This window comes from Ascaphus truei, chromosome 17, assembly GCF_040206685.1.
Source record: "Ascaphus truei isolate aAscTru1 chromosome 17, aAscTru1.hap1, whole genome shotgun sequence".
Lineage (NCBI taxonomy): Eukaryota > Metazoa > Chordata > Amphibia > Anura > Ascaphidae > Ascaphus > Ascaphus truei.
The window spans coordinates 13,381,638-13,409,514 of NC_134499.1; the positions used below are offsets into that span (position 1 = coordinate 13,381,638).

The following is a 27,877-nucleotide window of genomic DNA, read 5'->3' on the forward strand; positions in this document are numbered from 1 at the left end:
ACAGCCTGGATGGAGTTCGGGATGGCCCTCCTTCCCCCTCTCCCATCCTTCGCAGCTGGCCTAAACGGGACTTCCATGGGTCTCTTGTGGGTCTTCTCTCCCACACCCATGTGGAGGCTCATACTCAAGGCCTTCACGGGGGGCAGCGCTCCCCCCCCTCTCCCTTGTAGTGGAATAATAATACAATAGTGAAACGGCCACTTTGTGTAACTGTGCTTGCAAACTGTAAGTTCAGCAAGAAACATCAACAATAAGAGTGTAACTTGTAACTTGACTAAGATAACTGTTTGCCTCTGTTTGCCATCTTCCCTTGTAATTTCCTGCCTGCCTCGATATCTCTGCATGATTCCACCCTCTGATAGTCTGGGTTCCATGTTGGTAGCTATTGTTTCATGGTGGTCTGCTTCTACGTAGCCCTGTATGCCATGCTCCCACCCCTCTTATCAGTTGGTATGTGCAGTGCAATCTGTTGTGTCCCCCCTCCCTCCGCTCCTCCGTTACTCTGTTGGTCTCTTATTGCATTCTGCGCTCTCAGTGGTTCAATGTCTTTACGCCGCTGTTTGGTGCCATTATCACTGGCATCTTGTTGGTTCCTCTGGAGTGGGGGGGGCGCCAGTCGGTTGCAGAGTGCCACGGTCTTCCGGTGCTTTTCTGTGACGCCTTCCGGCTGATCCTCCCCTCTGCCCCCTCCAAGATGGCGTCCGAGCCACTTCCGGTGACGCGTTTCCGTCGGCCGCCATTGTCCTCCAGTTAGCCCGCGGAGAAGGACGTCTCCTCACCTGTTCCCGCATCTGGAAGCCTTCCACTTCCGCAACGAAGCCATGCTGTGAGCTGCTCTCTGCGGCGCCATGTTGGGTGCCTTGCGTTTCACCTCGGGTCGCCATTTGCAGCTTCAGGTAAGATTTTGGGTTTTTTCTTTTCCAGGCATCTAGTGGAGACCTTTCAGTGGCATTACCAACGGGGGGCATCTTTGTCAGGCATTTTATTCGGCAAACTTTATTCGGCAAACTGGTGGGGTAGTTACTTCCCCAACTTTGAACTGCAAGGGTAGTCAACTGGACTTTGGTAGGTTTAGGAAACTGGGGGGCTCATCGGATCTCAGGGGATTTTGGCTTTCCCACGGTGCTCCACTCTGGGTCCTGACTCTGGTTGGGGCACACTGGGTGAGGGATATTTGAAACACAGAAATGTTTTTGTCTTGGTAATATTGTATGTCTTTATTTATATAGCGCCATTAATGTACATAGCGCTTCACAGTAATAATACACGTGGTAATCAAATAAATAACAGATAATATAAATAACAGATCATGGGAATAAGTGCTTTAGACATAAAAGTAACATTAAGGAAGAGGAGTCCCTGCCCCGAGGAGCTTATAGTCTAATTGGTAGGTAGGGAGAACGTACAGAGACAGTAGGAGGGAGTTCTGGTAAGGGCGTCTGCAGGGGGCCAAGCTTTATGTATCAGGTGTAGTAGTTGGAGTGTGGTGTTCTCTGTACATGGTTTAAAGGTCCATAGTGCTGAGCAGATTGTGTACACGGAAGCTAACAAATTAAGTAATCAAGTTCTGGAATAGGAATATTACTGAAGGTGACATACAGTCAGCAAGTTAGAAAGCAGTGTGTGTGTGTGTCTGATTACCTGAATGTTACAGAGCTGAAGAGATCTGGGAGAGACAGAGTTGGGGAGGTGAGCGGTTAGAAGAGAGAGGCAGAAAGGCGTGGAGGTGAGAAGTGAGTGGTTAGGCGAGACAGAGAGTGGGAGGGAGAGAAGGGTGTGGGGGAGAGGTGAGCAGTTAGGAGAGACAGAGAGCGGGAGAAACAGAGGGGTGAAGGTGAGGGTTGAGCAGTTAGGAGAGACAGAGAGGGGTGAAGGTGAGAGGTGAACGGTTAGGAGAGACAGAGAGGGGTGAAGGTGAGAGGTGAGCGGTTAGGAGAGATAGAGAGGGGTGAAGGTGAGAGGTGAACGGTTAGGAGAGACAGAGAGTGGTAGAGACAGAGAGTGGTAGAGACAGAGAGTATGGCGTTGCAGTCAGAGCCCTGGTCTGTGCTCCCCGTGTCCTTATCTAACACCTCCCTACTGGGCATCATCTTCACCATCTGTCTTCTGCTGCTGGACTTCATGAAGCGCAGGAAGACATGGAGACGGTTCCCACCAGGACCTCCCTCGGTGCCCTTTCTGGGGAACATGCTACAGGTCAACTTCAAAAACCTTCCAGGGGCGTTTAAACAGGTAAGTCTGAGAGGGCAGGATATGGGCACTGAGTACCACGCAAACTATACTTGAGGAAGGTCCCAAGACAGATCGAAACATTGGCTATCAATATTGCTTTAATCCATGTATTAACACCATGTATTGTGCAAAAAGCTTGAGGGGTGATCTGACGTCCCATATTTCCTATATCATTCTGTGAGTCTCCCAACATAACACTTTGATTGACAGCTCTCCAGGACAGAGATGAATTCCTGTTGTGTGTCTATATATTTATTCCACTTATTGCATTATAATTCCCTGTGTTCCAATGGCAATTTTGCTAACCGCTGAGTACATTGTTGGTGCAATATAAATACAGATACATATAACATTCTTTCTAAAGCTTGGGAAATGTTTGCTGTAATGCCAGGGGCTGGCATTATTTAGGAAATGATTGATGGATTGTATTGGTAGGGGGTAGATTTTTTGGATATATGGATGGTTGTTAAAATTTCCATTTCTTCAGGTCAATGTTTGCAAATATTGTGCTTTTTGTGCCTCTGTTGACAGCTGAGCAGACAGTACGGGGATGTGTTCAGCCTGCAATTCTGTTGGCAAAATATGGTGGTCTTGAATGGCTATGAGGTCATGAAGGAAGCTCTGCTCAACAAGTCTGAGGACATAGCGGACCGGCCCATGTTTCCCTTGTATCAATATGTGGGACATTGTGAGAACGCCAAAGGTCAGTGATGCAACTGGCAAATATCATAACTTTTATTGCGGTTAATGCCCTACCTGCCAAGCAACTCCAGTGAGAATGATCCAGCAAAAGTGTGAGAATGATCCAAGCAATTCCAGGTCAACAGTGTGAGAATGATCCAGTCCTAATGTTGTATTCCCATTGGCTGGTTTGCAAGCACCGCTTGCTGCATTTCATATGGATCAGTTTGAACTTGGCCCACATTGTACATATTATAATGGCAGTATGTATCCATTTCTGGGCCATACCAATATCATTGTATCTTTTCTTAGCTACAAAACCACTGTCAACTCTACCTTAGCATCAACCCAACTTAATAATGATCCCTGCTATTTATAAGACACTTGATTAAAGCAGTAACCCCACCCCCTACTCTGATTCCTTTGAGTAGAATCAGAACCGACAGGTCCACCGAAGCTGATAAGCACTATATTTATCTCCAGTGACCAACAGTTCCTGATATGTTTATGTTTTAATGGGCCAGTGTTTCTAGACCACTATGGCTGCCTTCAAAGCCTCACTCCCATGGGCCAATAGGAAGTCCCCAATGTCATCGGTGTATGGTATGGCAGCATCCTCCAGGATGACCCAGGCAGCCATCTTTAAGTTTACCTTCATTCAACCAGCCCATCAAAAGGTAAATATCTCTGGAAGTGTCCTAGTAGCTTGGGATAGCACGTTACAACTTAATGAGACCCTCCAATTCGGCAACAAAATCACATTGCAAAAAAGTGGACGGGATTGCTGCTTTAAAGGAGCAGTTCCTATTGTTGGGGGTTTTTTTTGCGCCTCCTTTTTTGCACATGGAAGCCGTCACCATCCATCATGGATACCTATTGGCCCATATGACGTACAGGATTTAAATACCAGGAAGTAACCTGTGACATGTTCTCTGGTATGTATCTCAGCAACTATGGGGGTCCCCTGAACAGAAATTAGCTCTGAACAGCTCCGGAGAACCTCTCTGCCACCCACGCATGTATTACAGATACAAGCCCCTCCACCCCTCCCCCCAAATGAAATATATGAACCCCCACCTCCCCCCAAATGAAATATATGAAAATCATAGTTGGACTTACTAGTTACAATGTTACTAGTTACAATTACTCCAGTTGTGATGTTGACTGTGTGGCATATCCATTTCCTTATGCGCTTTGACAGGTGTTATAATGGAAAAGTACGGCAGGAACTGGAAGGAGCAGAGAAGATTCTCCCTGTCTACACTGAGGAACTTCGGGATGGGAAAGAAATCGCTGGAGGAGAGAGTGATCGAGGAAGTTGGGTATCTGTGCTCTGCTTTTCAGTCTGAGCAAGGTTAGTGGAAGTTGGGTATCTGTGCTCTGCTGTTCAGTCTGAGCGGGGTTAGAGGAAGTTGGGTATCTGTGCTCTGCTATTCAGTCTGAGCAAGGTTAAAGGAAGTTGGGTATCTGTGCTCTGCTGTTCAGACTGAGCGGGGTATGAGGAAGTTGGGTATCTGTGCTCTGCTGTTCAGTCTGAGCGGGGTTAGAGGAAGTTGGGTATCTGTGCTCTGCTTTACAGTCTGAGCAAGGTTAGTGGAAGTTGCCTATCTGTGCTCTGCTGTTCAGTCTGAGCGAGGTTAAAGGAAGTTGGGTATCTGTGCTCTGCTGTTCAGTCTGAGCGAGGTTAGAGGAAGTTGGGTATCTGTGCTCTGCTATTCATTCTGAGTGAGGTTAAAGGAAGTTGGGTATCTAGTATCTGCTTTTCAGTCTGAGCGGGGTTAGAGGAAGTTGGGTATCTAGTATCTGCTGTTCAGTCTGAGCGAGGTTAAAGGAAGTTGGGTATCTGTGCTCTGCTGTTCAGACTGAGCGGGGTTAGAGGAAGTTGGGTATCTGTGCTCTGCTGTTCAATCTGAGCGAGGTTAGAGGAAGTTGGGTATCTGTGCTCTGCTGTTCAGTCTGAGCGGGGTTAGAAGAAGTTGGGTATCTGTGCTCTGCTGTTCAGTCTGAGCGGGGTTAGAGGAAGTTGGGTATCTAGTATCTGCTGTTCAGTCTCAGCGGGGTTAGAGGAAGTTGGGTATCTGTGCTCTGCTGTTCAGTCTGAGCGGGGTTAGAGGAAGTTGGGTATCTGTGCTCTGCTATTCAGTCTGAGCGAGGTTAGAGGAAGTTGGGTATCTGTGCTCTGCTATTCAGTCTGAGCGAGGTTAGAGGAAGTTGGGTATCTGTGCTCTGCTATTCAGTCTGAGCGAGGTTAGAGGAAGTTGGGTATCTGCTCTGCTATTCAGTCTGAGCGAGGTTAGAGGAAGTTGGGTATCTGTGCTCTGCTGTTCAGTCTGAGCGAGGTTAGAGGAAGTTGGGTATCTGTGGTCTGCTGTTCAGTCTGAGCGGGGTTAGAGGAAGTTGGGTATCTGTGCTCTGCTGTTCAGTCTGAGCGAGGTTAGTCAGCAGTATAGTGACTAGGGTTGCCACCACTCTGGGTTTGACCCGGAGACTACGGGTTTTGGCCATGTATCTCCAGGCTTACCTCAAATCTCCGGGTGGTGGCGTCATCTCCCAGCAACTCCCCCTGCAAATCAAGTCAAAAAGGCTGCGCAATGTCAAATGGTGCTACTTTGCCATGACAACGGGATGCTACGTGATGTCACCGTGTCACGTTGCGTCGGTTACCAATGCCACAGTGTCACGTTGCCAAGACAACATGGTTTCACGTGGCGCTATAAGGTGTTCTGTTGTCATGGCAACTTAACGTTGCAACATCACGGAGTGTCTCGTTGTCGTGGCAATGGGCATCATGTGAAGCTTTCAAGGTTTACACAATAATATGACTGCTAAAATAAATCACAAAGATTACTCTTACTGTACCTTGGGCAAGTCAATTTATCTCCCTGTGCCTCAGGCACCAAAAACATAGATTGTAAGCTCCACGGGACATGGACCTGTGCCTGCGATATGTCTCTATAACGCGCTACGTAAAACTAGCAGCACTATACAAGAACATGCTTTTATTATTATTATTAATGAAGCTCCATTGATGATACAATTTATAATGTGCTTTCTTGGTTTTATGTCCACAGGACACCCATTTAACCCTCGTTGGGTCATCAATAACGCGGTTAGCAATATAATTTGCTCCATCACGTTAGGCGAAAGATTTGAATACGATGATGACAAGTTCCAGAATTTGCTTCGTGTTTTAGAAGAAGGTATGGCATTGGAATCGGGATTCATGGCACAGGTAGGATTAAGAGAAGGAAAGACTTCGAAATCTATAAACAAAACTTCTACAAAGGGTATTTCCAATAACAGCTACACTGTGTCTGTAGATAAATCAATGACAGATTATTTAATTGATGCACATAAAAAAAGGAACTAAATGAATAGCTGACTTGGTATAAAAAATAGTTTAATTTAATCAAAAACAAAATGAACAAATCAGAAAAGACAATATTCCAGCATACAAATACTGCTATATAAATATACACATTCATTGCCTCATCCTTCGAACTCTCATAGTCTGATAAAAATAAATATGGCAAAACATCAAAAGAGCTGTGTCATGGAGCGGCCTGTAGGTGATGGCAGTCAGATGCTAGGATACTGTGTAAAGCTTAACTATAGTGGGTTTATTTGCCACCAAACAGCAACCATAACATTGAGGCTACTGCCCCTTTAAGGCAAAACACAAAATAATTAAATAGAACCCTATTCCTGTTAGGGAAACGAACTACACCAGCATATCCCTAGCTAACAGCGCTGGCCAACTAACCTGGTTCCCAGCCCAAAACATATGAAACAGTATTTAGGGAGCAATATAGAAAGTATGATCTGAATTGCAGGGATTCCTTCACAGGGCCTGCGTGTCGCTCCTTCACTCCTTCAGGAACACCGGTTCTGGGGAGCAATCTTTATCCTGGGTGTGATTCCCAGCTGGACCCCACAGGCCTGCTTCCTTCAGTCCTAGGGTCCATAACAGCCAGACTCTCTCCCGGCTGGGAGAACTTTCACTTCCTCTCTCTCTCTGGAGGAAAGCAGGCTCTCTATCTCTGACAGCATCCTGTCTTTTATCCCTGCTCCATCAGGAGTTGATTGTGCACACCTACCTGTTCAGGTGTGCAATCCAACACCTGTGCAGTCCTCACTCCCTTACAAGCTGTCATTTATTTACATTGTTTTTGGTTGTCAAAAAATAGTATAACTTTGGTACAATACCTTACATCAAGCCTGCACAACTCCTCAAGGCCCACAAACAGGACAGATTTTCAGGATATCTCAACTTCAGCACAGCTGGTTCAACTAGTGACTCAGTCATACTGAGCCAATTATTGAGCCAGCTGTGCTAAAAAGGGATATCCTGAAAACCTGGCCTGTTTGCAGCCCTCGAGGACTGGAGTTGTGCAGGCCTGCCTTACATCAAGGGTGCGCAAACTGGAGGATTTTCTATGGGGGGCGTGGGCGGTTGCAGAGGCCACGCGCTCTTCCCCAAGGCATTTAAATTAAATGCCTGAGTGGGTGAGAGGCTTCTGTAACTTCTCTTACATGCTCTCAGCCGGCTCTTCGGCGTCGCCATGACAAAGCAGCGTCAAATACAGTGGTGGGGTCAAATGGCAATGCAACGTCACACGATGTCATATGACGCCGCCAAAGTCAGAGAGCAGGCAAAGGAGGGGGCGCGGGAGCAGGGGGGAGAGCAGACAGGGGGGCGCGGCCAGAAAAGTTTGTGCACCCATGTCTTACATTATATTTATACAGTCACTAAGCACTGATTTCCCTTAGTTTTTCGACCAGGGATGGCAAACTTCAGTCCTCAAGGGCCACCAACAGGGCAGGTTTTAAGGATATCCCTGCTTCAGAACAGGTGGCTCCATCAGTGGTTCTGTAAGAATGACTCAACCAACCTGTGCTGAAACAGGGATATCCTGAAAACCTGCCCTGTTGGTGTCCCTTGAGGACAGGAGTTGGCCACTGTAACAGGGGACTTATCCCTGTTCAGGTAATGTGCCTCTAATCCAGCAGTATGGTGGTTAACTGCTGGTAGTCAATTAACAAAACACCACCTGCTTGATTAGATGGCTTAGAAAGCCTGTCTTTTGAAACAGGAAGTGAGAACTCTTTAGCTGACACCTGAGCTGAACTTGGAGACACATTTGGCTTGAGCTCTGCCAAAAGATAGCAGAGCTGCTTTCAAGACACAGGGAAAACTTCTAAACCTGTATGCTGACCAACCCTGGAGACAAGGGAGCTGAAGCAGGGACAGTGAAGATTTTCCCTCTAAACCACAAGGAACAGATAAGACTTTCATTCTTAAAAGACTGCTTATATCTGCTTATTGCATGCTATGTGTTTGGGGTTGGGAGAATTGTTTAACTAACGGAGATGTGAATTAATTGCATAGGAGTTCACTAGAAATACTCCCAAGTGGATAGAAGCTTTGTTCCCCCCCTGTGTTTGGATACTTTCCTGATGAAAAGGAAAAGGCACAATAAAGCCTATTATAATTTCACCTTATAAAGCCTCCCATTGTGTACATCTGTGAACGTCCGTCTACAGCCACCCCCTGGTTTAGACCTTTAAACTTTATGGACTTGTATGGATGGAGCTCCACCCTACAGCATGTCCCTCCAGTTGTAGATTTGGTTCTGATAGGAGCCCGGCATGGTATTATATAGGTATACAGGGATATACCTAATAAGTAAACATGGGGAGGATGTTGATCCAATTCTTGGAGTCAGGAAGGAATTTATATTTCCCCTTATGAGACATCATTGGATGATATGACTCTGGGGTTTAGTGTTTGCCTTCCTCTGGAGCAATATACTGTAAGTACAGATATAGGATATAGTATCTGTCGTCTAAATTTAGCACAGGTTGAACTTGATGGACGTAATGTGTCCTTTTTCAATCACATCTACTATGTAACTGACTAACTGTCTGTCTAACTGTGCAATTATATAACTAATTGGAAGCAATATATCCCTGTCCCATAGTCTAGTTGGATATGATACTCTTTACAATTCTCTGAGAGAAACATAGAATGTGATGGAAGATAAGGACCACGTGACATGCCCCCCCCCCCCCACCCCCTTCCGTGACTGCCCATTGTCCTATCTGCTGTAAAACCACAGAGCCTATTTGATCCTCGGATTCCTTTTATATTTAGCATAGCCTGATGTCTATCCCAAACATTTTATAATTCCCTTACTGTACAGTATAAGCCCCTAGCACCTCTGCTAGGATGCAATTCCATGCATCCACCACCCTTTCTATAAATAAATAACTAGAGTGCGATGTTTCTGATTTCATCTGCTTCTTCCCATCCAGATTGAGATAATTATTCCTTGAAACATACCACCTGGATCTTGGAATCGGAGTTACGAGGTTCTGGAGCAGTTTCCGGGGTTTTGCATCTAATTTATCTAAAAGTTCATATTGTGCAAATCATATTAAGTAGTCAGCCTCTTTACCCGTTCGGCCTCTTTCCCCTTCGGCCTCTTTCCCCTTCGGCCTCTTTCCCCGTTCGGCCTCTTTCCTCGTTCGGCCTCTTTCCCCACTTCTCCGGTTTTGTTTTAGCTTCCAATATGATTTATTCTGCATATCTCTAACTTGTTTATTTTATTTATATTGCTGAACACGGACTTGTAATGACTCCCGTCACCGTCTTTACCTTTTGTTTTTGTTTTCTACAGTCATTATTAAACCGGTTACTTGTCATAACCATATTGACTGATTACTCATCTCCAAGAAAATATTTGATTAGAGATGTGAATCTATTTGCTACACATTTTCAGACCCGTTAACACTCTTTATACTGGCTGAAATATATTTATTTTATGAAAATGACATATTTCGGAAATAAAATCTCTTTCTCTTGCTAAATAGTCCAGGCAAATTTTGCATATGTCGCCAATTCAAATTGTACAAATGTTGCTAACAAGTGACATTTGCAAACATATCCTCCTAATCTCTCTCTCAATTTGAATTTACGTGAATGCTGCAGATTTCACTATAATTTTCTCGATCGGCCAAAGTCCAATATGATACAAACAAATAATCCGGCGCCAAAATATGTGAATAAAGTGCAGATAATTATCTGACCATATATAAAGTCCAATCTTGGAAACCTTTAGTCCCTCAGACGTATCTCACAGGCGACATCACATTACCCACTGTTGATGGGACAAACACACATAAAACACTTAACAAACTTAAACAAATATTGACAACACTTATGAACAGTACAAATAAACACCTTATGAACTGGACATGACTAATTTAATAAAATGAATAAATAAGCATACACAATAAAATATAGCATATACCGGGAGTCTGCCACCATATTGAAATTGGTTTCAATTGTCTGGGAAGGTTTCTCCCATTGGTAACTACCATGTCTGGGGGATCTTTACACTGAAGTCCTCCCAGATTTAATAGGGTTGCTGGCCGTCCGGCTAATAGTGATCTGTGTTGTGGATAAAACGTACTGGTTAGCATCATGTTCATTTTGTAGGCAGGTTTCAGTGATTTCAACATCATTGGTGGACTGACCAGCTGGTGGCTGCATTCCCATGTCCCTGTATATTCCTTTCATCAAATATTTTCAACTTAAATATTCTTGAACCTAAAAGAGTCCCCCAAAAAAAGGGAGAACCCCTATTTCTAAAAATGTAAAATATATATATATATATATATATATAAATATATATATACATATATATATACATATACATATATATATATATATATACAGTGTTCGACAATCCTATACATTTACATGCCCGGGGCATGTGGATTTAACCCCCGGGCGAGTAAATATTGGCCCAAGCAGCACACGTGTTTGTATTTTTAAATTTCCCTGCTCGCGCTGAAATTTTCCCGCTCGCGCTGCCTGAAACAAAAAAAAAAAACTACCCCTACCTGTCTGCTGATTGGCGCGCGCTCCCAGGCTTTGTGGGCACGCGGCCAGGCTCTATATGAGCCCGCCCCCAACAAGCGGCCATTTTTTCTGGCCGGAGATATGTTGGAGAGTACGAGAGTAAGTACTCTCCAATCCTCCATCCCTTCTGCTCCTTCCCTGCCTCCTGCAGTTCCCCCTTACTCCCCCCCCACCCCCGATAGCCGCGCGTGGCTGGATATGGTAGCGTGGGTGTTCCCCCTTCTCTCCGCTTACCCCGGCTTCCCGCGCGGGGCGGAGGTGTCCCCCCCTTCTTCCCCCCCTCGGCTTCCCGCGCCGCTTCCCCCGATCCCCGGGTGATGGTAGTGGGTGTCCCCCGGCTTCCCGCGCGAGGCTGGTGATGGTGATGGTAGTGGGGGTGTCCCCGCGATTCCCTTGGGGGGCGGGTGATGGTAGTGGGGGTGTTCCCCGCTTACCCCGGCTTCCCGCGCCACTTCCCGCTTCCCCTGATCCCATGCACGCACACATACACACACACACACACACACACACACACACACACACACACACACACACACACACACACACACACACACACACACGCGTAACAAGGACTAATTGTAGTATAATGTAATACAATAAATACATTTATGTCAAAAACGAATGTTCTGACTAGGAATTTATTAAATGTATTTTATTTATATATTTTATTTTAAAGCGGGACTGGGGGCAGGACTAGGGGCGGGACTAGGTGGCGAGTAGATTTTTTGGTTGGGCGAGTAGATTTTTGGGTGATTTGTCAAACACTGTATATATATATATATATATCAGCTGCTTAAAGTATTTTTTGTGCTTTCATAAGCTAAGAACACCCCTTTCATGGACCAGCATTGTGGATTTTCAGCTACACCCTCTTTAGATTTGTAATGATCTTTATTGGTTTATAGGGGAAAGCTTGTTAGAATGTATTGCTCAGATGTTATATCTCATTTTCTATAGTATCTTGATTTGATGTTTAGATCCTAAACGTGGTACCTTGGCTAATGAAAATCCCTGGACCACATAAGAAGATCGTTCAACCCCAGAGGTATATGCTGGATTTTCTAAGAGAGACTATCTCGGAGCATAAGAAAAGCTGGGATCCAAACTACTGCAGAGATTTCATTGACGCCTTCCTGCAGGAAATGGAAAAAGTAAGACCTACAGTAAAAGCAGAAAGGGATCTTTACAGTAACGGCAGTTATGATGTGGAATTCATTACCCATGGAGACTGTGATGGCAGATACAATAGATATCTTCAAAAAAAAGGATGGACATCTTTTAAGAAAGGAAAGGTATACAGGGATATATCAAATAAGTAACATGGGAAGGATGTTGATCCAGGGAATAATCTGATTGCCAATATTAGTCAAGAAGGAATTTATTTTTCCCCTTATGAAATGTCATTTGATGATATGTCACTGGGGTTTTTTGTTTGCCTTCCTCTGGAACAATAGTATCAAAAAGTATCAGTCGTCTAAATTTAACATAGGTTGAATTGAATGGACATATGTTTTTTTCAACCTCATCTACTATGTAACGATGTAATATTATGGAGTTAGGAGGCACCTAAATATTCTGCATTCCTTTGAGGTCCCACTTCCTGATTGGCCTAGTGGCAGGAAGCGAACCAGCATGTTGGGGGAAGAGTCTCAAGTTGTTGGGGCAGAGTTCCAGAGCAGAGGTGAAATCTTGGAGAGTGAGTTGACGTTATGAGGGAGGAGCATATTATGGGCAGAGGGAAGGAATGTGGGGGAGTATTTGAAGGTGAGGTTCCAGATGTACAGTGTCCTGTAGAACTCTGTAGGTAAGGACTAAAACTTTAATATGTGTAACCAGTGACAAGACTCCTAGTCCAATCATTGGCCTCCAAGATGCTCTAAGACTTTAGATTCAATATATATTGGTCTAAATGAGATATCGTATGTGTTTTATTGAGAAGACATGATTTACAGTATGTGTGTGTTTCTTTTTTAACCAAATGTTCCTAGTAGCCAGTCTGGAAGCTTGATTCACACCCATAGTGTATATATATTTTATCTTCTATTAGGTAAAAGAAGACAAAGACAGCAGTTTCAATGAGGGGAATCTTTACCTCACAACACGTGACTTGTTTGCAGCTGGCACTGAAACTACAAACACCACACTGAGATGGGCCCTGCTGTTCATGCTGCTGTATCCTGAAGTCCAGAGTATGTATCTGTATGAGCAGTCTGAAGCCTGTCTTTGTGTCATACTTGTATCTTGGTTTATTTACGTGATCTTGGTAGAACTTCCCTTGATCAAGCATCTCGGAGATCTGCAGAACAGGTGCCCAGTGCTTGGCTTTCAAATAGACGAGTTACCTGTGCCATTCCTACAATAAAATGCTGGAAACTGGTGAATCGTCTACTGGGCCAAGTATGTAACAGTGAGAAGAAAAGTTATACCAACCTCATGCTATAAAGAATAGCCAACACAACAACGAAAAAAACACTGCTCACTAGATACCAATTCAATTAAGTTACTAAATTTATAATAGGCCAAATTGCCCATAATTGGCAATGGGCGCTACCTATGTACTCAAGATATAGTTGTCGAATAGATGAGTGACTGACACAGGATCAGTAAATCACCCAAAGAAAGTACATTCTGTTAGTGCACTCCTAGGCTAAGTTTTATTTGTAATTATTTACATAGTAAGACTACATGTACTAAGTGAAATACTGTAAGTGATATTGTGAATAATATAAATATTAAAATAACAAGTAATGCTTATGTCACAGTATTGGTCAGCTGTAGGCGATAAGTCTCTAATGGGGTATGTGAGGTATTACCTACCCTAGTGGATATCTGCCGTTGCGATGTCACAATGTTCTAAAGGTGGTCAATGTTACCTCTTAATAAACTACAGTGAGATAACAATAAAACTTCACGTGTAGAAATCGCCAAAAACAGATAATAATATAATGTAAGTCTGCTATTTGGAAAAGATTGCTAAACTCTGATAAATCATGAGGTCTGTAAGATATCAACTGCAGCAAACTACCTGCAATTGAGTCCATACAGCAAAATACATACTGTATAATAATGATTGCCTTAACTACACTGGTACTGATATATCTGTGTGGTTAGGATCGAAGTGAAGTAAAGCTAATGCCTCCATATATTCAATGGGTATAGGATGAACTAAACTGCTTTATAAATGCTGTCTACTGTACAGCGCAGCTCTAACATGGCTGCATAATAATAAGGATTGCCTTAACCACACTGGTGCTGATATATGTGCGTGGTTGGGATCAATAAAGGTGAAGCTACGGCTACTCACAGTGAGTAAGTCTGAGCTGCTTTATAACTGCTGTGTTCTAAACAGTGCGGCTCTAACATGGCTGTACAGTAGTAGCTTCATCAACCACACACATGTATCAGCACCAGTGTGGTTAAGGAAATCCTTATTACGTGTATTCTGCATGAATGTTTTGAGGATAATGGTACAATTATGTGACAGAAGCACCACTTGTTATTTTAATATTTATATTATTCCCAATATCACTTTCACTTCGTACATGTAGTCTTTCTAAGTAAATAATTACAAATAAAATTTAGCCTAGGAGTGCACTAACAGAATGTACTTTCTTTGGATGGTTTACTGATCCTGTGTCAGTCACTCATCTATTCGATATCTATAAATAACAACTATAACTAAAAATAACACAGGGCGCCCAACAAAGTGGTGATGGCTCACCAGGAGTTTCCTAAAGCATAAGCCTAGCACAGAAATCTTCACGCTCAGTATCTCTTAGTAACAGAAACTTGGACATGTTTACTCAGTGGAACTTCAGGGAACCCTGCTGAAGGTCCTAACTGCGCAGAAAGTACTGATGTTTCTTTGCTACTCAGAGATGTGGAGCCTGAAAATGTATGTGTCCTGCCAGCGATAAGGTTTGGACTGTGCTACTTCAATTGTCCCTTCGTTCATGAAAAGTTAAAGAAGATAAAAGGGCTATTACGGCTTGAAATAAATAAAGTAGACAGTGTAGGTGGTGGACACTTAAGAAAATAACTGATTGCCTCTAAATACTGCATATTGCAGACTTGGGTGGGTGTCCCCAGGCAGATGAGCCGAGTCCATAAAACCTCCAAGCAATACCCTAAAACAGGCAAAATTGTCATTAAATCGCTTATTTATAATGAAGGTTGACACTGTGGTCCATAATAGGACCTTCTTCATTGTTTAATCTGAAGGCCATGATTCAATATTTGACGCATACGTTGGTATTGAAGTATAAATGTTTCGTTGGGGCAAAGCTGATGTGACAAAATGCAATATGAGAAAGAATCCATTTTTTCTTTGAATTATCACCCGGTGCAATAATAACCGGATGGATTGCACAGCTTTTGCTTTGATACATTAATTTGGATTCACTAAGCTCCCATAAGGGGTATCGCGGCCAGATCCCGTGTCAACTGCCATTGACCTCACTTGAATGCGAAATCGACCTGCGACAGACCTTATTGGACCTTGGTGAACCTCGACCATAGACTCTATTACGATTTAAATACAGACGTAGGGGCTTCTTGTCCCCTCTTGGCAGATATGATGGGATATGGTGGGCTTTTGTGGGTTATGGAGAGTTTTGGAGGGTTATGATGGGATATGGTGGGTTATGGTGAGATACGGTGAGTTATGATAGGATATGGTGGGTTATGGTGAGATACGGTTAGTTATGGTGAGATATATATAGTGGGATATGTTGGGTTATGGTGGGATATTCTACTCCAACGCCGATATTGAACCCAAGGGAAACTCAGTGATATTCTGCATTATAATGCAATATTTAGTGTCATCTTGGGAACGATGTTGCCGGCTGCACCTGTAAATCTTGTTTAACCCTATATAAACCTTACATATTCACACAGGTAAAGTCCATGAGGAAATTGACCGAGTGATTGGAAGGGACAGGAGACCGACGATGGGAGATCTGTTGGAAATGCCGTATACCAACGCGGTGATCCATGAAACACAACGTTGTGGAGATATTGCCCCTGTAGCTCTACCTCATATGACCTACAGAGACACAGAGATTCAGGGCTTTTTCATCCCAAAGGTACAAACCACAAACCAGCAGAATCTTTATTCAAATTAAAATGTTACGATAAAATGGGCAAGATTTGGATAACATCAATGTTTTATGTTCATCATTCATCATCAAACTTTGTATTCACCAACATAAGGCTTTGGTCCCGCTGCGTCCGGCGGCGCGCCATCTGATGGTGTCCTCCCGAGCAGGTCCCAGTCCCCCCTGGCTGCACAGCTCACTACACGCTGTGACGCGTCAGCCACCAGGGGATGCAAGAGAATTGTAATCCAAAGCGGCGACGTGTCACGTGGTGTGGCAGTGAGCCAATGAGGAGAGGAGGAGGGCAGGCTTCGGGGAGCGGGGAGGAAAGCAGCTGCAGCACCAAGGGAGCCCCCCTGCTCCCTCCCACAGACTCTCTCCTCATACTCTGTCAGCAGATGCACGGGGGGGAGGTGGGGGAGGGAACCCCTGGCACAGACAGCGTGATGGCCCCGCCCCCTGACATCATTGCCACGCCCACCCGACCCGTTTTGGCTATGCCCTCTCCGCTCCAGCTCCCGTTCCCTACAGACCGCAGATAGCGGTCAAGTGCCTCTCCACGCACCGCCTGTCTGCAGTGCGGGCGCGCGGTCTGAGGCAGCGGGGCCTTAGCCTAAGAAGCATTATTTTAAAGGTACAATGATCTGCATATTATATCAATTTAAAAAGAAATTAAAACAGAGCCCAAACAAAAGCCTTCCTCTAATTAATATGGATAATTACGTTTAAAAGTTATTTCAACATTATGACTAATTGCTTTTGATCTCTTCTTGTTTTTATAAATTCGATGTGGTTTCATTGCGTGTGGTCTTACGTTTTAATTAGATTTTGGGTTTGCGGCAGAATGCAGAATATGGGGTTAACAGAAGCCCTTACAAAGCACTAACCTGTACAGCTAAGCCTACGTGTACAAAGTGCAAAGCCAAATAACCTATTTCATGAAAGTTGTGTTACCCGCTTAAGATTTCCTTCTGGCCAAGTTTATTGACTTTGTATTTTAATACTTGCTGTGCTATGTAAAGATTGTTTGTCAGGTTAAGGAATACCCGGTGTCCGTCACCACAGATTTGAATCCCTATCATTTCTAGGGCATCACTGTCCTCACCAACTTGTCCTCCGTGCTGAAGGACGAGACCGTCTGGGAGAAGCCTCATCAGTTTTACCCGGAGCATTTCCTGGACGCGGACAGGAAGTTTGTGAAACGGGAGGCGTTTATGCCGTTCTCTGCAGGTAAGAGACGACGAGACTGAGCCTACCAAGCAAAGAGCAACGTCTAAACTCCTTAGTATCGGACACCGGGCCCTCCATCGTAGAGGACCAGTGGTGGATTTCTCATTAAGTCCGGGCCTAGGGCGGAAAAATTTTGGGGCGGCAAATTTCCCTTTTGTTTTTTTTTCCCATATACAGAGGCCCTGACCTCTGCCCCACTGATTGCCGAGGGAGAGCGCGGGGCCTCTGTAAAGTTCGGACCTTTTCCTTTGTGCTACCCTCCTCCTTCAGTGTTGCGGCATCAAATGCTGTGACATCACATGGCATTGCGTTGCTGAAGGAGGTGGCAGCACCAAAGTAAGCGCCTCTGGGTGGCAGGTGATTAAATCCGCCACTGCACAGGACCCCTCTCCCTTCTACCAAAATGTAAGTTCCACAGACCCACCTTGAATCTACGATCCCAAAACCTTCTGATTATAAGAATCCCCAGATTCCAACGGATGGGATGAGCGGGTCGTGACCCTTCGGGACAGGGAGCCAGGGGATGCAACGTCTTCCCCATGTCCATCAGAGACCGTCCCACTTTCAGAAAACGGCTCAAGATTTGGCTCTTTGAAATCCCTTTTCCGGACTCCGATCGAATCTTCACCTTTTAGAGTTTTTTTAAAAAGCGCATAGGCGAAGGGCCTGCGCATGCGCTATACTGCTGCGCCAGCCTTTATTCTAAAGCTTCTCGGAGCCGTTGTCGTTGCATCTCCTGTATTCCACGCGCTTTAAATTTTGCATCCCCCGTGTTTCTGCCGCATTCGCGCCGCCCGGCACATACGTTTGATCTGTTTAATTATAAGGGTTTCGGATTTAATTGGGGGCAGAACTGTACGGCTGTACTGTAGGTTGAATTGCTATAAGACTTTTAAGACAACGGCTCGCGATCGCCCGCCTGAGTTTCTAGACGGTTTTGCAGACAACGCTAAAATGCAATTTTCTGCGCCCGATAGAAACCCGAGTCAGTTACTATACGGTTGTAAAACACAGCGTGCCATGACCCCGGTATTCAGACCGGTACGCATGTCGAAGTTTTAGAATAAAGGCTGGCGCCTCTGTACAGGACACTGAGATAGATAGGGAGATAGACCAGATAACAAAAGCACATTGTCAACAATATTGTGATTAATGATGACATACATGGCTGCATTATTTTACTATGTACAGCATTGTTTGCTAGTATATTGTTTTATTTATTACACGCCAGCCACTGTATCCTGTACGTCTCTTAGCAGAGATACTATACGGGATTATAATACAGGGAATAATAATATTATTATATGTAAAAGGGAGCATTGAGACGAGGGAGTGGTCCCTGCCCCAAAGAGATGGAACTGGTGTGTTGTTAGACCCAGAGGCAGAAGTAAATGGAAGAGCCAATTTTACAATCGGATAGTGAGGGGGAGAGGGAGCTTGTCGGTTAGTGAGGGGGAGAGGGAGCTTGTCGGATAGTAAGGGGTAGAGGGGCTTGTCGGATAGTGAGGGGGGAAGGAGGTTGTCAGGTAGTGAGGGGGAGAGGGAGCTTGTCGGATAGTGAGGGGGAGAGGGAGCTTGTCGGATAGTGATGGGGAGAGGGAGCTTGTCGGATAGTGAGGGGGGAAGGAGGTTGTCGGATAGTGAGGGGGAGATGGAGCTTTTCGGATAGTGAGGGGGAGAGGGAGCTTGTCGGATAGTGAGGGGGAGAGAGAGCTTGTCGGATAGTGAGGGGGGAAGGAGGTTGTCGGGTAGTGAGGGGGAGAGGGAGCTTGTCGGATAGTGAGGGGGAGAGGGAGCTTGTCGGATAGTGAGGGTGAGAGGGAGCTTGTCGGTTAGTGAGGGGGAGAGGGAGCTTGTCGGGTAGTGAGGGGGGAAGGAGGTTGTCGGTTAGTGAGGGGGAGAGGGAGCTTGTCGGATAGTGAGGGGGAGAGGGAGCTTGTCGGGTAGTGAGGGGGGAAGGAGGTTGTCGGTTAGTGAGGGGGAGAGAGTTCCAGAGTTAGATTATGACCCCAGTATTTACTGCTACATGCGTGCCTGGAGGCGCGTACACCGATTAAAGCCGTGATCGGCGCTCTGTAGGGGAGCGATGGGATGCGCAGGGTTGGGGCCATGATGGGGGTGCACAGCCATAGCGGGGCATATCTGACCTTCCATTGGCTGTCTGTCTTCCCTGCCAGTGTGTCACCGCACTTTGTGCGCCGACACACACGGCCCCTGGGGCCTGCCCCATAGAGAGCTGTGCTGTGGTGTGTGGCTCGCACGCGGTAGCGCTCTCCGCAGTGGCCACTGGGGACCTGGCCTTACGGCACAGTATGCGAAAAAAGACTTCAGGCCGGGCCGAACAGTAGAGACATGTAGTGATGACAGTATATGCAAAGCTGTACGCAGATACAGAGTATCACGTGTACAATGAAAGCCCTGATCCAAAGAGCTTACAATCGGATTGTTAGTGGGTGAGTTGCTGGCCCTTAAGTAACATGCTGTGAAGATATCAGTTCCATTCCAACGGCTTGGACCTAAACCTTCTCCAGCACATTAAAGCAGCTACACAGCATGTTGAATAAGAACCATTATACAGAAGATACCTGCTAGGTAAATGTATCAGTTTACGATTCTACACACAGCATGGTACAAACGTACACAATTGTAAGTCGTGGAAATTAACAATATCATATTTTTAGATGATTCTAACAGTGTCTGCAGCATTCTACATAGTATTTTTTAGGCACAAAAGGCCACTACACTGAAGAGCTTACAATCTTATTGTAGTACAACACATACAGGACCCCTATCAGCTCATGTTGAACCCCCAAAATAACCACAATATATATATATATATACGTATAAGTGTCAAGGAGGAGTGCTACTGAGCATGGCAATATATATTTAAAACCAGAGACAGAACATGAAACACAGATAGAGCTCAGTGCTACATCCAAATGACACTAATACACGGTACAATGCCTAAATATAAATATATATATATATATATATATATATATATATATATATATATATATATATATATAGCTATCTATATATATTGTGACAAACGGCTTACTCCGGGGCTCCGTCGTTTGTCCGGGACTGTTTAGAACACGGTCTTTTAGGGTAGGTTAAATGATGAGGCGTCACGTACTGTTCCTTTAAACAGGCTATGCCTGGTTTATTCAGTCCCAGGCACTGAGACTGCCACAGTGCATACAACAGAAAACAGATCAAAACAAAAGCTGCTCACCTGAGCGATAACTTAACTTAGATATCCCTGACTCAGGGTTGGAAGTGGCTTTTCCACTTCCAACATCAAAACATGGTACTTTTGCAGTCTTACACAAATGAACAGAAAGATTGAACCTGTTTGGGGAAGAGGCTTCTCCCCTCTGTAGTTCAGCAGCCTTCCAGCCTCCTGGCTCTTGTGGGGAGACCAGAGCAAACAGGAAATCAGTCTTTCATACCTGATTCCTAATTAGCATGACAGGAGACAGAAATCAGGCAGCAGACAAACTCTGGTCTGGATCTCTCATCCCTCAGTTCCAGCGCTTGCCAAACTGTGGGATGGAGTGTATGTATTATAAGGCTGCACTCCCAGGCCAAACAGGATAGAAACTGTCTAGTATCCTGGGAGCCCTATATACGGAATTTATTACCATCCCCTGGTTTCTGTCACATATCCTCCCCCCCAGCTCAGACCTCGAGGGATGAGCGACCATGGATATTAGGGAGTGCATCCTTGACAACCCGTCAGCATTGCCATGTTTGTGCCCTGACCTGTGTTCCACAGAAAATTTAAAGGGTTGTAGGCTTAGGAACCACCTGGTCACTCTAGCATTCTTTTCCCTGTTTTGACACATCCAGGTAAGGGGTGCATGATCTGTGACCAACCGGAATTTTCTCCCCAACAGGTAGTATTTGAGCGTCTCTACAGCCCACTTTATTGCGAGACACTCTTTCTCTACTATGGAGTAATTTTTCTCCTGGGGATTTAGTTTCCTACTTAAATAAAGGATGGGGTGCTCCTCACCTTGAGACTCCTGGGAGAGTACCGCCCCCAGCCCTACCTCAGATGCGTCGGTTTGGACTACGAACTCTTTGGAGAAGTCAGGTGTGACCAACACTGGTTGGGCACAGAGAGCTTCTTTCAGGCTTCTGAAGGCCTGTTCGGTTTCGGGGGACCACTTTACCATTAGCGGTCCTCTTGCTTTTGTGAGGTCAGTTAGTGGGGTTGCCTTAGTTGCAAAATTGGGAATAAACCTTCTATAGTACCCAATTAAGCCCAAAAAGGTCCTTACTTGTTTTTTTGTAACTGGCCTTGGCCAATTTTGTATCGCCTCCACTTTGAGTGTTTGGGGTTTGAGTAAACCTCTGCCAATAGAATATCCCAGATACTTGGCCTCCTCCAGACCAATAGTGCATTTAGCGGGGTTAGCAGTTAGTCCAGCAGACCGGACTGCGTCAAGCACAGCTTGGACCTTTGGAAGGTGGGATTGCCAATCTTCACTATGGATTACCACATCATCCAGGTAGGCGGCAGCATACCGAGCATGTGGTTTTAAAATTTTATCCATCATTCTTTGGAATGTGGCGGGAGCTCCATGTAAGCCAAAAGGCAGCACCTTATACTGAAAGAGGCCGTCTGGGGTTGAGAAGGCTGTCTTTTCTTTTGCCCTTTCTGTGAGGGGAACCTGCCAGTACCCTTTTGTTAGGTCTAGGGTTGTGAGATATCGGGCTTTGCCCAGTCTCTCTACAAGTTCATCTACCCTGGGCATAGGGTAAGTATCAAATTTTGACACCGCGTTTAGTTTCCGGTAGTCATTACAAAACCTTGTTGTACCATCTGGCTTTGGGACTAAGACTATAGGGCTGTTCCACCCACTTTGGGATTCCTCAATTACACCTAGTTTTAGCATTTTTTTAACCTCTAAACTTATAGCCTTTCTTTTGGCCTCTGGGATTCGGTACGGTTTAAGGTTAACTCGGACCCCCGGTTCAGAGACTAGGTCATGTTCAATTACGCTAGTTCTACCTGGCCGTATAGAGAAGATTTCTTTGTTTCTTTTCACTAAATTCTGAACCTCTCGTTTCTGATGAACAGACAGTGTTTCAGCTATGCTAACCTCTGGGTCAGTTTCTTGATTCTCTGACGCACCTGGGGGTACTAGGGTTAACAAGACTTCTCTATCTTTCCAGGGCTTGAGTAGGTTTATATGGTAAATTTGCTCAGGTTTCCTCCTACCTGGCTGTCTTACCTTATAATTTACTTCTCCCACTCTTTCCAAGACCTCATATGGCCCATGCCATTTAGCAAGGAATTTACTCTCCACGGTGGGAACCAGAACTAGTACCCTATACTCCTGGAGAAAAAATTCTGACCCTAGCACCCTTATTATATGTATTCCTCTGTGCTTCTTGAGCTTTCTCCATGTGTTCCCTCACTATGGGTAGGACTGCAGCAATGCGGTCCTGCATCTGGGCAACATGCTCTATTACACTTCTGTAAGGGGTAACCTCGTGTTCCCAAGTCTCTTTGGCTATATCCAGTAAGCCCCTTGGGTGTCGGCCATACAATAGTTCAAACGGGGAGAAGCCTGTGGATGATTGGGGAACTTCCCTAATGGCAAATAACAGGTACGGTAACAAACAATCCCAGTTTTTCCCATCTTTATCAACCGCCCGCCGTAACATGCTCTTTAAGGTTTTATTGAACCTTTCCACTAAACCATCTGTTTGTGGATGATAGACTGAGGTTCTGAGATGCTTGATTTTTAGGAGTTTACATAGCTCTTTCGTTACTTGGGACATAAATGGTGTTCCCTGGTCAGATAGAATCTCTTTAGGAATCCCGACCCGGGAAAACAGAACTACTAACTCTTTTGCTATGTTTTTAGCTGAGGTGCTACGTAGGGGAACTGCCTCCGGATATCGGGTGGCATAATCTAATATTACCAATATATGCTGATGTCCCCTAGCAGACTTTATTAGGGGTCCTACTAGATCCATAGCAATCCGGTCAAATGGTACCTCTATTATGGGAAGGGGTACCAATGGGCTGCGGTACGCCTTGAACGGGGCGGTGATCTGACATTCTGGGCATGAGGAACAATAATTCGTAATTTCTGCCAGAACCCCAGGCCAATAGAAGCTTCGGAGAACCTTTTCTTTTGTCTTTTCCACCCCGAGGTGTCCCCCCAATGGATGACTATGTGCGAGGTGTAATACTACGTTACGGAATGTCCGTGGTACCAACAATTGTTTAGTTGTAACTGATTTCCTTTTATCAACCCGATATACTAGGTCGTTCTCTACCTCGAAGTAGGGGTAAGCAAGTGACCTATCTGGTTGGCCAGGAGTACTATTCTGGTCCCGTATATTTCCCCTTGCTACCGCTAATGTGGGGTCCTCCCACTGGGCCTTCTTAAAACTCCCAGGACTGACCTCTAGGTCAGCGAGGGTCTTATCCGGTTCTGGGGTGGTAAGTGTCTGCTCAACATCTTGATTTGGGGTATTCCCTACCAAAGTAGTGATGGGGAAGGGAATTTTACAGCACTCCTCCTTTTCCCCCTTCTTATTTGGGCCCTCGTCAACCTCCATTTCTGAAAAAGGGAAAGGATTTGTTTCTTCTAATACTTCGTTATGGTCCACTATTGAACTCTGGGCGCTATTCTGAGCGGGGGACCACATTTTTAGAAAATGGGGAAAGTCGGTCCCTATTAACACATCATGTGCCAGTTTGGGTACAATACCCACCTTGAAATCTAAAGAACCAAACTCTGTTTCAAAAAAAACATCAACAGTGGAATATTCATGATTATCCCCATGTATACAACAAATTGCCACTCTTTGTGAACTGTTTCCCTGTTTCTTCTTAATGGGCAAGAGGTATTCGGACACTAGTGTGACCATGCTCCCAGAGTCAAGAAGTGCCCGAACCCTCTTACCATTAACCTTTACAAATGCCCACAGATGGTTATTCAAGGGGTCCTCTGGGCTAGGGCCCATACATTGGGACAACAGCGAATAAGGTTCCACGCTGTTGCATTGCATAGGCTCATAATTTAGTGGGCAGATTTTTGCTGTGTGGCCCCTCTCATGACAATTTACACATTTAGGTACATAGTCTGTGTCCCACTTAGAGCCTTTTCCCGGCTCCCCATGTTGGCTATTGCCCTTAGTGTGCGAACCACTGTTGCTGGTGCTGCGTGAAGGTGGTCGCCGCTCTTCAGCGCCCCTTAACCCCGGTACCCTTTTACCGTCTCTGGAAGAGTCCTGGAACCTCGGGTAGTGGGGTTGCTCCACGACTGTGGGTTGCGGGTGCTCTTCTGCTGCATTGTACCTTTCTACGAGGGCCACAAGCTCATCCGCATTGTGGGGGTCACTCCGACTGACCCAACGGCGTAAGGCAGAGGGAAGTTTCCTCAAGAACTGGTCCATGACCAACCGTTCCACGATGTGGCTGGCTGAGTTGATCTCGGGTTGTAGCCACTTCCGGGCGAGGTGGATGAGGTCATACATCTGGCTTCGGGTGGCTTTATCCATCGTGAAGGACCATGCGTGAAACCTTTGGGCGCGAACAGCCGTGGTTACGCCGAGGCGGGCGAGGATCTCGAACTTCAATTTTGCATAGACGTTAGCTTCGGCTGGCTCTAGATCAAAGTAAGCCTTCTGGAGTTCGCCGCTTAGGAAGGGTGCGATTAGACCAGCCCACTCAGCTTCTGGCCATCCCTCTCTCTGTGCCGTGCGTTCAAACGTGAGAAGATAGGCTTCCACATCATCCGAGGGTCCCATCTTCTGAAGGTAGTGGCTTGCCCTGGTCATTTTCGGAACTGGGGCTGCCGCTGCCAGTGGAAGGTTACTGATAGTCCCCCTCAGGATCTCGAGTTCCTGCTGTAAGCCCTGAGCGAACCGCTGTTGCTCCTCTCTCAGCAAGCGGTTTGTCTCTTGCTGGTTTGCATTCGCGTTTTGCAGGGCTTCATTCGTCTGTTGCTGGTTTGCATTCGCCTGTTGCTGGTTGGCATTCGCCTGTTGCTGGTTGGCATTAATCTCTTGCTGGGCTATTAGCAGCTGTTGATGGGCTGCATTCGTCTGCTGCTGGTTTGCATTAGTTTCTTGCTGGGCTATTAACAGCTGTTGCTGGGTTTCATTCGCGTCTTTCTGGGCAGCGACATTGCGTACCAGCGCACCCACCACGTCTTCCATCTTGTTTGCAGAGGATGAAAAAAACTTTTTTTTTTTTTTTTTTCAAAGTTCTTCAACCCGCAGACCCCCTAGTGCTCTGCCCGCATTCTCCACCATATGTGACAAACGGCTTACTCCGGGGCTCCGTCGTTTGTCCGGGACTGTTTAGAACACGGTCTTTTAGGGTAGGTTAAATGATGAGGCGTCACGTACTGTTCCTTTAAACAGGCTATGCCTGGTTTATTCAGTCCCAGGCACTGAGACTGCCACAGTGCATACAACAGAAAACAGATCAAAACAAAAGCTGCTCACCTGAGCGATAACTTAACTTAGATATCCCTGACTCAGGGTTGGAAGTGGCTTTTCCACTTCCAACATCAAAACATGGTACTTTTGCAGTCTTACACAAATGAACAGAAAGATTGAACCTGTTTGGGGAAGAGGCTTCTCCCCTCTGTAGTTCAGCAGCCTTCCAGCCTCCTGGCTCTTGTGGGGAGACCAGAGCAAACAGGAAATCAGTCTTTCATACCTGATTCCTAATTAGCATGACAGGAGACAGAAATCAGGCAGCAGACAAACTCTGGTCTGGATCTCTCATCCCTCAGTTCCAGCGCTTGCCAAACTGTGGGATGGAGTGTATGTATTATAAGGCTGCACTCCCAGGCCAAACAGGATAGAAACTGTCTAGTATCCTGGGAGCCCTATATACGGAATTTATTACCATCCCCTGGTTTCTGTCACAATATATATATATATATATATATATATATATATATATAGATATATATGTAGATATATAGATATATATATAGATATATAGATATATATAGATAGCTATCTATTACAGGTTAATAAGAGCTTCAATCAGACTTAGAACTATGCAACTAATTTTGACAGATTTATTATAAATCATTCTTCCTGGTAATGTACAGGTTATTAAGAATCTATTTTAGTGTTAGGACCCTTGAGACGTGGTCTGCCTTGAAGGGGCTCAAGGGCTTACAACACTGGCCAAAAAAGTTAAACTAAAAGACCATTTTATTCAAACGATATCTATATATATATATATATATTTAGGCACTGTACTGTGTATTAGTGTCATTTGGATGTAGCACTGAGTTCTGTCTGTGTTTCATGTTCTGTCTCTGGTTTTAAATCTTATTGTAGTGGCTGAGGCACAGGGAAATAAGGTGATTAGCTAGAGCAGACCGTGGGATTCAAACTGTGTGAATCTGCAGTCAGTGTTCTAACCGTTAAGCTGCAGTACTGCGTCAGTCAATAGTCAAGAACACATATTGAAGCTAACAGTGCTATCCATCAGTGGGGCTCACCTCCAGCCCTCCAGGCCCCCCAACCAGTCAGGTTTGAAGGATATCCCAGCTTCAGCACAGGCGGTACAGTTGAAATTGAACCACTAATTGAACCACCTGTGCTGAAGCAGGGACATCCTGAAAACCTGACCAGTTGGGGGGGGGGAGGGTCTTGAGGACTGGCGTTGAGCACCCCTTCTATACATTATACCTGAAGAGGTTATCTCCCTGTGCCTCAGTAAAGCAAAAGTACTACTGCTTGAAATGCGTTGGGGTCAAGAAAGATGAGGCGGAAATTGTATGAACAAAGGCATTCTTTTGATGATTGGGAGCCCCGACTGGATTCTGTGTTTTGGATATTTAAGAGAATACATATTGGAGATAGTAGAAACACAAGCTATATCTGAAGAGGTTTGTTAGTCTGACTGTTACGAAGTAAAGATGGGGTCTCCTTTTTTTGCAGGTCGTCGGGCTTGTCCGGGGGAGCAGTTAGCGAGGATGACTTTATTCCTCTTCTTCACGTCTCTCTTGCAACGATTCACCTTTGAAATCCCCAATAACCAGCCCCGCCCACGAGAAGACCCGGTGCACGCAATCACGCTGAGCCCCCACCCGTACGAAATCTGCGCCAGAGTCAGATAGGAAGCTACTGATGAGAGAGCTCGATGGAAATTGCTAGCAGATAAGGACCACTTCATCTGCCCATTTCCCTACCTGCTGTGACGCCTCCGGCCCCATCATATCGCTGAATTCCTTTGCATATGTAGGATACAGGGTACCATCGCTATATTATCCTTAACCACCCCTGCTGGGAGACGGTTTCATGCTTCCACTTCCCATTTTGTTGACTTCCTCACATTTCCTCTGAGTTTCCCATCCTCCAGTTTCCGAGTGTTACTCGGCAAACACTACCATAATGCCTCCTTATTGGTAACACTGATGTATTTTGAAGTCTCTACAGTATCATATCCCCTTCTACACCATGTCTTCCAGAGGGTAAATGTCCTTTAGTCTTTCCTGATATTTTTTTAGTTGCTCTGTTTGGAAGGGTCTTAATTTTGCGTACGTCGATGTCTTTCTGAAGATGCTTCCTACCAATCTACACCCGCTATTATTGGGGTGGTATTATCGATATCTTTTTAGACAAATAAAGCAAGATTCTGATATGTTTATGGATTTTAGTGACTTCGACCATTCTTCGTTCCCCCACCAGAGTACGGGAGAAGGAG

General features: G+C 45.3%; 1 protein-coding gene across 1 annotated transcript; it reads left to right on the forward strand.

Moving 5' to 3' along the window:
* The first annotated feature begins 1,561 nt into the window (after positions 1–1,561).
* On the forward strand, positions 1,562–27,818 carry LOC142467965 (cytochrome P450 2D20-like). The gene is made up of 9 exons (XM_075574005.1): positions 1,562–2,232; positions 2,764–2,935; positions 4,115–4,267; positions 5,985–6,145; positions 11,818–11,991; positions 12,888–13,029; positions 15,737–15,924; positions 17,025–17,166; positions 27,112–27,818. The coding sequence occupies exons 1-9, from the start codon at positions 2,020–2,022 to the stop codon at positions 27,288–27,290; spliced, it is 1,524 nt and encodes a 507-aa protein (XP_075430120.1). The 5' UTR covers positions 1,562–2,019; the 3' UTR covers positions 27,291–27,818.
* The last annotated feature ends 59 nt before the right edge of the window (positions 27,819–27,877 follow it).